This window comes from Prionailurus viverrinus, chromosome C1 (genome assembly GCF_022837055.1).
Source record: "Prionailurus viverrinus isolate Anna chromosome C1, UM_Priviv_1.0, whole genome shotgun sequence".
Lineage (NCBI taxonomy): Eukaryota > Metazoa > Chordata > Mammalia > Carnivora > Felidae > Prionailurus > Prionailurus viverrinus.
The window spans coordinates 91,216,472-91,228,534 of NC_062568.1; the positions used below are offsets into that span (position 1 = coordinate 91,216,472).

The 12,063-nt window shown below is 46.6% G+C and overlaps 1 protein-coding gene across 7 annotated transcripts in view; it reads right to left on the minus strand.

The window, feature by feature from the left end:
• MGAT5 (alpha-1,6-mannosylglycoprotein 6-beta-N-acetylglucosaminyltransferase) overlaps nucleotides 1-12,063 on the minus strand; it is a 334,676-nt gene that overhangs the window by 80,573 nt on the left and 242,040 nt on the right. For all 7 annotated transcript variants that reach the window (XM_047869764.1, XM_047869769.1, XM_047869763.1 and 4 more), the window contains one exon: nucleotides 8,767-8,900. In XM_047869764.1, the coding sequence (XP_047725720.1) occupies nucleotides 8,767-8,900 (134 nt within the window). The remainder of the gene's footprint in view (nucleotides 1-8,766; nucleotides 8,901-12,063) is intronic.

Consider the following 12,063-nt stretch of genomic DNA (forward strand, 5'->3'; position numbering starts at 1 on the left):
CTAGATAATTATATAGTTTTTAGAATGGGATTCTATCTCAGACTCAGAGGTTGACTAGTCTAGAGACTTTCAACATGTTTGGCTGTTTAAAGCAGTTAAACCCTTTCCCCAGTGAAGTCTTACTGGGAATCCAAACCTATGCCACAGGTAAATCAGAGCTGCTGTGATAGGTGGGGCCACTGTGAGGCTGCCCCCTGACTTCCCATAGTAGCTAGTCCCCAGGGCTCCAAAGAACATAGGGGAATAATTATTATTCTCACTCAGGGGTTAGCAAACTTGCTCTGCAAAGGGACGGCCAGTAAACATTTTATACTTTGTGGGAACATACAAGATCTGTCACATATTCTTTTGCTTTTTTGGTTTTTCTTTTTATGACTTTCAAAATGTAAAAACACCATTTTTAGTTTGCAGGCCAGAGGCCAGGTTTGTCCCACAGGTCACTGTTGTCCAACATGGATTTATTTTTAACAGCCCTACGGAGGTATAATGGGCATATAAGAAACCACGCATGTTTAAAGCATACGATTTGATACGTGCTGACATAAAGATCTACCGTGAGCCCATCACACCATCATCAACCACAGTGGACATGAGCCCGCCTGTCTCTCACCCCTCCCCAGGCAACTACCCATCTGCTTTCTGTCGCTATAGGTCAATCTGCATTTTCCAGAGTTTTATATAGGCAGAATCAACCTTGTAGATTCTTCTGATGTTTAGTTCTTGCCCTCAGCACTAATTTGAGGTACACACATGTTGTGTGGATCAGTAATTCATTCCTCTTCCCTAAGACTTCCATGCATACGTTTGGGGGTGCCTGCCCCCAAATCACAGAGATGCCGGCCGAGCTGGCCCCGAGTCGGGCCCCCAGCCTCCCCGCGCAATGTCCTCCTTCCAGGCCATTTCACTGCTCACGTCACCAGGGTTTTTGAAAACCTCCTGACACATCTGTGGGGGCTGCAGAGTCGGCACCCATGTAGCTCCACTCCGTTTCCTCAAATCCCTTCTTCCTGTGTCCCTGGGACCAGAGAGCATAGGGCAATGCCCAGAGCGAAACACATTCCAAGTCGTATGTGAAGATTCCCAGATAAATCAGATAAATTAGATGAAATTGAGAGGAGATGGATTCATTCATCCAGTAGTTAGTAAGCACCTACTATGTGCCAGGCACTGTGCTGGGTAAAGCACCATCAGTAAGCTCTGCCCTCAAGGAGTTTAGAGTCTAACCAGAAGAGGCTGACAGAAAAAGAAATACATGATCACAAAATGATTAAAATTGTTTAAAAGGAAGGAAGAGGATGCTGTGATAGAGGTGGGGGGGATGACATCTGGTTGAGGGTGCATGTGACAGGGTGGCCCCTGGAGGCTAGGGCTGGGGCAAGCCAGAGCAGGCAGCAGCCAGCCCTTCCAGCCAGCAGCTGTGCCCCTCGGGGGGAAGGGAGCAGTGTGTGGGACTCCATGTAGCCAGAGCCTAGGGGAGCTGAGGGAGATGGTGGGTGCAGAGCAGACATGGCTTGCTTGCAGAGAACCTCACTAAACCATTTGACGGAGACGGCATTTCACCATAAATGTAAGGTGCTCTAAGTTTAAAATGAAGCCACTGGAGGGTTTTGAGAAGAGGAGTAATACAATGCCATTTATATTTTTAAAACAATCACTCTTGGAACGCCTGGGTGGCTCAGTCGGTTAAGCATCTGACTTTGTCTCAGGTTATGATCTCACGGTCATGAGTTCGAGCCCCGGGTCAGGCTCTGCGCTTACAGCTCAAAGCCTGGAGCCTGCTTTGGATTCTGTGTCTTCCTCTCTCTCTGCCCCTCCCCCACTTGCTCTCTGTCTCTCAAAAATATACATTAAAAAATATATATATATAAAATAATCACTCTGGCAGCTGCTGCTGCACAGAAAACAAAGTTAGAAAGCTAGGAAGTTAGGGACAGAGAAGGCAAAGCTTGCATCACATTTCTAGATGGCCTAGTGCCCAATTTCTTAGGCCTCTGGCTATGGGCCTACGTGTTGTCTTAGACCATGCTTTAGAACTACATGGTCATTGATGTTTAGATAAAAAGAAGCTTTTCAAATTCAGTGGGGACTAGATGAATTTGGCTGCTGCTGAGCAGGCTAGGGCTCAGGTAAGCCAGGCCCTGGGGGTCCAGAGCTAGTAATAATTTGAATTGCTCACAAAGGTCTATCACTTACTCTTTGCAAAACTGGCTGCAGGGCCGTCGCAGGCCTCCCCGTTTGTGTAGTGAGCAACCAGGAGCAGTGTTTTACCTGTTACACCACAGCCTCTGCCCAGGACGCCTGCTGTGCATGTTAGCCACTCATGCGGACCTTGCTTCCTGGCTTCTGAATCCTGCTCTCAACATGGAACCACCTTCCAGAAGAGGGACACAGGATAGCTCCTCAAGCAAAGGAGGCATGTGCCCAAGAGGGGAAGTGAGAGACAGAGAGAGCCCTGATCCTGGTTCTGGACTTGTCACATCATGTGCTGCAGGACCTTAGCCAAGTCCCTCCTCCTCCTTGAATCAGTTCCTCATCTATAAACCAAGATGGTGAAAGAGGGTTGCCGCTGTCTCACCATCTCATGAGGAATCGGGGAGTACCTCCTTAAGTGATGGCTATGGAGGGCTCAGAGAAATGTTAACCCTGCACTAAGCTGAGATCCTCTTTCACCACCAAGGCAACAGTTATCCAATAAGCGGCAGACTGTGTGAAATGCCTGTTAAGAAATGCCAGGCTCAGGGACTGAGGCTTTGTCATGGAGTAACAGGGAATTTGGTAAATTGGTAATTGGTAAATTGTCCTCCAAGAGAGACTTGGTTTACATGGGACATGGTGTAGTTTCAGGGTTGGAAAACTTCCTGTAATGTGTCAGATAATAAGTATTTTAGGCTTTGCTGGTCATAGAGTCTCTGTCACAGCTATACCACTCTGCCATTTGGGTGCAAAAGCAGCCATAGACAACAAACAGGTGTAGCTGTGCTCCAGTAAGACTTTATTTACAGAAATAGGAAGAGGCCCAGATTTGGCTAGAGAGCCAGAGGTTGCCAACCACTGACATAGTTTAAGAAAACTGGAAAGTGGGGGCTCAGTCAGTTAAGTGTCTGGCTCTTGAATTCAGCTCCGGTCGTGACCACACAGCTCAGGAGATCACACCACATGTTGGGCTCTGCACTGACAGTATGGAGCCTGCTTCGGATTCTCCCTCTCTCTCTCTCTCTCTGTCTGCCCCTCCCATGCTTGTGCCCTCTCTCTTTCCCTCTCTCAAAAGAAATAAATAAACATGAGAAAGTATTTATAAAAAATGGAATCTGAATATCTTTGGACAGGCTTGTATTTACCTGTTCCTCACAGGCTCTATTCTCCATCTTATACTCCCATCAATTCCCTCTATGTCTTCTATCTGGCCCAGTAGTGCTATTCATAATATCACTGTGTGGACTCACTGTGTGCCAAGCCCTCTTCCAAGCACTTTGCAAATATGAAGTCATTTAATCGCTATAGAAACCCTGTTATCATCCCTCTGAGAAAAGAGGCCAAGTGAAGTTAAGAACTTGCTCCTGATCAAGCAGCTGATGCAAGAGGCAGAACTTGAACCCAGCGATCCGGCTCGAGCCTGTGTCCTTGACCACTATGCAATATGGCCCAGCAGGCACAGATGCTACAAAGCAGAACAGCAGATGACACCACGCCTCTCACTTCCTCTCAGGGCCCACAGCCTACCACAGGTTTACCCCATTCTAAGGGGCCAGGTTCCACAAATGTGCTAGTGGGAAAGGAGACTGGGTGGGTTGGGTGGGTGGGGGGGTGAGTAGGTCACTGTAATCAGGTGCTAACAGTAGTGAGAAGTAGCGTGACAGCTGGCAGCCTGACAAATATAGCAGGAAAGCTAAAGGAAAGAGGAAAAAGGAATTATTTATTCACTGGTTGGCCAGCTAGTCAGGGCCAGGGACCTCACACAATCCCCAACACCCCCAAGGCCATGCATGCTATCTGAAATGCATTTTCATCAACAGCACCTGGGTGCTTGTGAGAAACACCCCTGGGGGTCTCAGCCCCAGCCCTGAAGCTCTGAGTCTGAATTGGCATTTTAACAAGATGCTGGGTGATTCATATGCAAGAGTACATCCCAGAAGCCCTGCTCTATGTGGTAGTGTTATCATACCCATTTCACAGACCAGGACCCTAAGGCTCAAAGCAGTTAATTACCTCACAAGCTGCCCTGGCTGGTTGTTCAGAGGCTATGCTTATTCCCGTGAGGTGCTCAAAGCCAAGACCTTTAAGACATTTACTTTCACAGCAATGATACATCGGTAAGTAATGAGAACACAAAGGTGGGATCACAACTATGTAAAATGCTGACCCTGCATCATCAATACAAGATTCAGTTAGGCTCAGGATACTATTTTTATTTTTTTTTATTTTTTTATTTTTTTTAATGTTTATTTATTTTTGAGACAGAGAGAGACAGAGCATGAATGGGGGAGGGTAGAGAGAGAGAGAGGGAGACACAGAATCTGAAGCAGGCTCCAGGCTCTGAGCTGTCAGCACAGAGCCCAAAGCGGGGCTCGAACTCACGGACCGTGAGATCATGACCTGAGCTGAAGTCGGACGCTTAACCGACTGAGCCACCCACGCGCCCCTCAGGATAGGATTTTTTTGTTTTTAATTTTTTTTAACGTTTATTTATTTTTGAGACAGAGAGAGACAGAGCATGAACAGGGGAGGGGCAGAGAGAGAGGGAGACACAGAATCTGAAACAGGCTCCAGGCTCTGAGCTGTCAGCACAGAGCCCGACGTGGGGCTCGAACTCACGGACCGTGAGATCATGACCTGAGCTGAAGTCGGACGCTCAACCGACCAAGCCATCTAGGCGCCCCTCAGGATAGGATTTTTAAAGAAATATGGAAATAAATAATACAGCTAAGCAAGACAGCAATTAATATTACTTTCCACAATGTTTTAAATGTCTTATTTTTACAAAATCAACCAATTTTTCATTTCCTAATGACGTTGGTAATAGGATGTTGAGGGGCCTTGAATCTGGCCACCACACTGGGTAGACTTCTAGGCACGTGTTAGTGGATGCCACTGATCAGATTGATCAGTGGATGCCCCAGAGGAAGACATCAAGAACTCAGACCCATAGGTTCCTGGGCTAAGACAGACATCTGTACTTGGGATTAAGCTGTTAGCAGTCTCATGTGGTGCTAAGGGTCTTGGCTGCTTAGTGATGCTTCCTAAGTGGGTGCCTTTGGCATTCTGGCAGCAAGGTCCCCTCCCACCTCTCTACTATGTACTGTAACATCAGGATAAGACCACAGGTCCATCTGCCATCAATTTCAGGCAGAACTGGGGGGAGCTTAAGAGGTAGCCCACTCCTTCTTAGCCTCTATATTTAACAAATTATGTTTCTTCATAAGCATTTGCAATGCAGGGACGACAAATATTTAGTAGCTATCCTACATATGACTCTAAGGAACAGAAACCCCTTAGGATACTGCAAGGGAACAGAGCATGATAAAGGGATATATGATCTACAAAAAAAAAAAAAAAAGCTTTGAGGAACTCTGGCAGCTACTTTCTCTTTCTCTGCACATTGCATGGGTGGTTTCTGTCTGTTCTTCCTTCCTGGCTCCTCCAGAGCACCCCACCTCTCTCAGGGTGGTACCTCTCTTCCCTGGGGTTCTGTTCCATCATTCTCTCAACAGCATCCTGTTTCCAAATCGGTCCCACTTCCTCATTACTGCACTCTTGGGAAGCTTCTGCCTCAGCCTGATCACAACTCTGGACATGTCCTTTTGATTCCTGTCCGTGCGGCTCATGGTCCCCTCTATTTTCCAATGCCAAGGGAAGAATCTCCTGGGTCCAGCTTGGCTTTCTGAGCCAGAATCATGGCTGCCAAACACCAGTATGCTGGGCTGCCTTGGGTCAGAGGACAACCCACTGAGCCACTGAGCCAAGGGCGGAGGAGGCATGTGGTGGCATCCCCCACTCAAGTGCCCCAGCAGCTAGGCAGATTCCCTCAAAAGAGGGGAGGACATACAACAGGATTGAAGGCACAGCAGATATATTCAGAATTTCAGCGAGTCTTAGAATCTGAGGGAGAAGGAGGACATCCCGAGATGGTCAACTTCAAACATGTACCTGCCCACATGCCCCCCCTAAAATCCTCAGCCTCCCAGGACAGAGGTCACCCCTCTTCCCAAAGAGATTAGAAACAAAGGAGATTGGCGGGGGGAGAGACTGGGCATGGATTAGGAAAAACAATATATAATACTTCCTGCGGACTAAAGGCAGTGATGAATGCAACCCTGGAAATGTGGATGCACTAACATCACACTTAAGGTACGTCTGTTTTCTGTGCACACTCACTAGCCACTATGAGGACGGGGATGTCTTGTTAAAAGTAACAATTCTCACACACTGTATTGTGTCCAAAAGTTTTAGATGTCCTGAATTGATGTAAAAACCTCACCACATTTTTCATCTTTTGGGCCTTTTCTCATCCAAGAATACTGGGCAATAGGGGTGCCTCGGTGACCTTCGATGGTTGAGCATCTGATTCTTGATTTTGGCTCAGGTCATAATCTCATAGTTCATGAGATCAAGTCCTGTGACAGGTTCTGCACTGACAGCATAGACCTGCTTGGGATTCTCTCTCCACCGCTCCCCGCTCCCACCCACCCGCCTCCCTCCCTCCTCGCCCCCCTTCAAAATACATAAACATTAAAAAGAAAGAGTATTGGGCAATAATCTATAAAAGTGAAGTTAACACCCCAGATTTGAGGTATTCGAAGACTAATTTAGACACACTGCCACTCACCCATTTTTAATACTTGGATGACTCATAGTAAGAGGAAGGTTGGGTCATTTGTGGAGTTTCAGAAGGATTTCCAAATCATGCCACAAATCCTTTGGGCCAACACAGCTAACACTTCTGGGATTCTGACTGGCATCAACAAAATCATTCTTTCAGAGTCAAATATTCCTTTATCCCAAAAAGGTGATCAAAAAGCTTTCAGAACCAATGTATTATTTTGTTTTTCTAGGGAAACTGAAAAACTGCCAGAGGCACCTAAAAGGAAGCTGCACTTGGTTCCAAAACAGAAGTGATATAATTGCAAGGTCAAGTTCACATAGACATGCAAACTATTTCCTTTGAGCAGGTGTGGAGGAGAGAAAGGAGTGACACTTTTTTTTAAAGAGCCCATGTCTTCCTAAACCCAGTGCCATGATTCACTCACTTCACAACTGAGCTGAGAATGACAACACCCAAAGTGTCCTTTTTAACCTCTTTGGCTGAAAGTCAGCTGAAAACTGCTGACACAGGGCAGGTTTTGATGCAAAGGAAGCAAAGATGTCTAAGTGCATGGGAACGTCTTAAATAACCATTTAGTCTTGCATGATTTTATTTTACTCAAGAGGAGAAAATGAGAAATAATGGATGTAAGAAATAAATCTTATTTACCAGCTCAGGTTTCTTAGCCTCAGCACTGCTGATACTTTGTGCCGGGTAATTCTGTTGTGGGGCTGTCCTATGCCCTGTCAGCAGCATCCCTGACCTCTACCTCCTAGAAGTCAATGGCACCTCCCTCAGTCATGGCAACCAAAATGGTCTCCAGACACTGCCAAGTGTCCCTTGGGGGTGAAAGTGTCCCCCGATGAGGATCACAGTACTAAACTAAGGGAGAATTCTAGTTGTTTATAGCAAAGACAGTTACCTGGAATTAAATCAGTTTCCCTGGAAAGAGGCTGATTTAACTGTCCCTTTGGTATCATTAGCATCACAGAACTGAAGAGAGGACAGCAAGGCTTTTCCTTTTCTGAACACGGGGTCAGAAAATCAACAGCAGGGAGTTCTTTACCCCATACACCACTTGTGCTCACTCAGTGGTCAGATTTCCAACTTCCTCAATACAAGAGACACAACAAGAGACCACAGTCCCTGATCATTCTGGAAAGTGATAGCTTTTATGTTTAGGAAGAGTCATGTTTTGAAGTTCTGGAGACTGTTGTGTCCTATACAAACATGTCCTCAATCAAAATTATGGCAGTGGCATACACAGGCAGACTTTGCATATAAAAAGGTTTGGAAGTCATGTCAACAGATCACACTCTCGTCCAGCTCCTCTCCTATTATACCTCTCCCAGATGGACTCTGGAAATCATCCAGGAGGTCCCCAAGTCCAGTGATTTTGGAAAACCTGGCTCAGGCTATAGCCAAGGATGTGGCCTCGCCCGAGATCCCTCAGAGGAAAGTGCCCGTAGTCAGCCCTGGCAGGCGTTTTCCCTTCCCGGGTAGTTGGTGCTGCCCACAGCTAAGAAGGCATAAGAAGACCACTGTGCTCCCCCAGGCAGAGAGCACTGCTCTAGCTTCACACACCATGTCCCAAAAGGCACAGGCAGAGTCACCTGGTACGGGAGCTCTCCGTGCAATGCCTTGCTCCAGAAAGATATCCAGCCCTTGAAGGGCCCTCGCTTTCAGAAGCAAGTACAGGATGTGAAAGAAGCTGTAACATGTCACTTCCAACAAAGAGTGGAGGGGTTTTCTGTGCAGCCACTGTGCAAACGAGCAGATACAGCCTTTATTAGATACCCACATGCTGAACCGCCAAATCCTTGCATAGTCTTGTTCACTTCTAAGCAGATCCCATTAAGCCCTGGGCACTTGGCTTGATTACTCCCTGGATCAAAGTTAAATTAAATTACCCAACAAGCTTCTTTTCAGAGGCAGAGAGAGAGACACACACACACAGACTGACTCACCTTCCAGAAGCTATCCACTTTGCCATACACAAGGGACTGGTTCTGCCTTTTGATTTCGTTAATGTGGTGGATATCGCTGGAGTTTAGATGCTGCTCAACCACAAATCCCAGAAAGCTGTTGTCTGGGGTATGAGCTGATGTGGAAAGGAAAGGACAGGGCAGTTAGGATTTAATCAGCAAGAAGAAGCAACGATCACAAATTTGAGATAAACCACCTTGCACATAATTAGATGTTTTCATTTTACCCTGTTCTATTTCTTAACCTGGGAAGGGGGGGGCAGGGGATTACCTACTCCCACATATTCCTAGCAGAACCTTCACATAAGAATTTTCTCCAGGATGGATTAACCTGAACCAAATCCTGCCTTTTTCTCCCGCCACCCCCGCCTATAAAATACATCTGTCTGAAGAGCATTCTGCTGTGTGCTCTCCTCCTTCCTATTTCCTTAGCACAAGGCCCGCTATCTCCCGACAGAAACGTTGCCTTCCTGGCTTTACCAACAAATGGCCAGAGCAGGGTTGAATCAAGGGTTCTCATAGGGGTGAGGCCGCTGTTGGCAGCCCCATGCCATGTGATCTCATGCCAGCTGGGTAAAAAGGGAGCTGGGGGCCAAACCAATCAACGCCTCCACTAAGAATTACTCACTAACGGGAGATGTCCTTATGGAACTACACTGAACAGATGGAGGGAATGAAGACAGAAAGAAAGGTGAAACTCACTGGGATGTAAGCCACCCTGAGAAGCCAACCACCACAAGGAGCAGTGTCTCGTCTACAAGACAGACTATCTTGGAAGAGCAAGGCATCTTCCTCTGGATCATTTTTCACATGAGTTCTCAAACTTCTCTAGTTCAACACTCGATCCAGTGGGGAAGCAACCCCACACCTCCCTCCAACACTGGTCTCTTGTGCCTATCATTTTAAGAGGAATTTCACTGGAAGGCAAAAATCAGAAAACAATTCTCTGTAGTCGAAACAGAGACCCTCCTCTGCTACACATTCTGCCCAGAGAAATGTGTTTTTCAGTAAATGACCCTGCAGAGGCCCCATAACATTAAATAAAGCAACTGCTCTGCTTGATTCTGACCTGAATAGAGCGGCTATAAATACCCTAAATGGAGAGACACTTAATATTCAGACAAATCCACACAATGCGGGGTATGTATGGCTTTGATCACACTCCTTCCCCAGGGAGGTGGTAAGCACACGGAGCAGGTTGGCCCCCTTCTCTTACTCCGGTTTCCCCAGGCTGCAGGAGCTCTTTCTCAGGCAGGGGACCTGCACAGAAACCCTTTACAATGGGCAGGGGGAGGCCTGTGCAAAGACCTAGGAACCTAAAGCCCCAGGCCTCACTCTCCTCTGCCCCGCACACAGACGAATGAGGGAACGCCAGCAGAAAGCCGTGAACTGTGGACATGAATGAGCTGCGTAAATACTGTGTTATCACCATCTAGTCTCCCAGGCTTCTGCCTAATGGGGGTGACAGAATGAGGAGATAATAGGGTTGTGACTGGGGAGTTGTGTTCGGTCTGGCCAATCTGTTATTTCATTTCTGTGTTCTTGAACAAGTGCCCAGAGGCGATGGCAACGGCTGCAGTTGGCTGGAAAGTAAATGAGTGAATAAATTCTACTGTCAATAAGGGGCAATGGTTGCCTTTTCTTTCTCTTTGAGGAGCTGCTGGTGAGGGGCTTTGAAGGAGGATGAGGGAGGGGAAGAGAGCGCAGCACATTCAAAAGGTCAGTAATGCAGCTTAAAATATCTCTTTGTGAAACTTCTAGCTGTCAAAATTCTGAAATAAGAACTGTCTAAACTTTGAGTCTGTGTTTTTTACCTTCTGAAAATGTATACGGTGACTAAACCTCCATGCTTTACGTAATCTTCTCTGAAATTCAGTTATCCAGTCCCTATATGGGCACTTCATTAAAAGGGTGAATTTTGAATCTATCATCTGAAACAACTTAAAAGGTGAAAAAATATAACATACTAACGTAGAGTCAAAAATAAAATCATCAAAGCCCAAAAAAGAAAAGAATAACTCATACATGTATGTATTTTTGCGTCAAAAATTCCCATAGCTTCTGGCTTAAACAGTGAGGGTGAGAGAGCCAACAACCTATTTAAAAAACTTGTGAGAAACGGTGGGCTCTTTACGACTGCTTTACGACTGTCATTTGGTACTAAATCAATTTTGACATTGTATGAACAATTACAGAGACATGCTCTTCTCTGAGTTTTCACGCCAACACTTTATTTTGACTCCTCTCTCTGGTCTGGAGGTGTTAGCTGGGGATGGGCAGCCTGTAAGCGCTGGTAAGGACCGTGGAGAAGACTCAAGGCTGCACCTATCAATGGCACGGCCACATTTCACTGGCGCTGGTCAGACCTCCCATGAATCTTCCCAGGGAACGCCGAACCTGCCACAGGACGCCGGGCAAGGGGGCCAGGCGGGGTCATGCAGCTGCAACCTGCCCAGCCGGTGATTCAGAAGTAGCCACAGGCCCTGATGTGGCTCCCTTCCAAGGAGCTGGCCAGCAGCTGGGTACCTGCCTGGTGACATCGTCCCTGAGGGCCATGGTCTCAACACACATATTCCTAAAATCAGTTAATAATAAGTCAAAAGTCATCAAGAGAGACTGAAGCTCTCCAAAATGACCTTTCTGTGGAGATCCAACTTCATCCCAAGCTTTGTCTTTTGCTCTGCCTGAAGATGGGAATAGAGAATTTAGCTGTGGTGGGAGGGTTTCAAAGAGAAAGTATTTACATGTCAAGGTAAATTTTAAAAATTTCATCATAGGGGCACCGGGGTGGCTCAGTTGGTTGAGCATCCGACTTCAGCTCAGGTCATGATCTGGTTCGTGGGTTCGAGCCCCGCATTGGGCTCTGTGCTATCATCTCAGAGCCTGGAGCCTGCTTCAGATTCTGTGTCTCCCTCTCTCTCCACCCCTCCCCTCCTCACACTCTATCTCTCTCACACCCTCTCTCTCTCACACACACAAATAAATAAATGTTAAAAAAACTTTTCGTCATAAGTGGGATACAGGAAATCCTGCATTTTTGGAAATTACTCATCCCAGGTGGTGAACAAATGTGACTTTGTTTTAAATGGCTAAGATTTGAGTACTGTCTATGTGTGGTGTCCTGTGCTAAGTGCTTTACAGTGACTGTTTCATTTCATCTTCATGACAATCTTTTAACTTGTTTGTACACATGAGAAAATGGGGGGAGATACTTCAACTACCCAAGTCTGCACGGGAGGAAATCACACATTGGGATTCAGAGCCACAACAGCTGGTCTC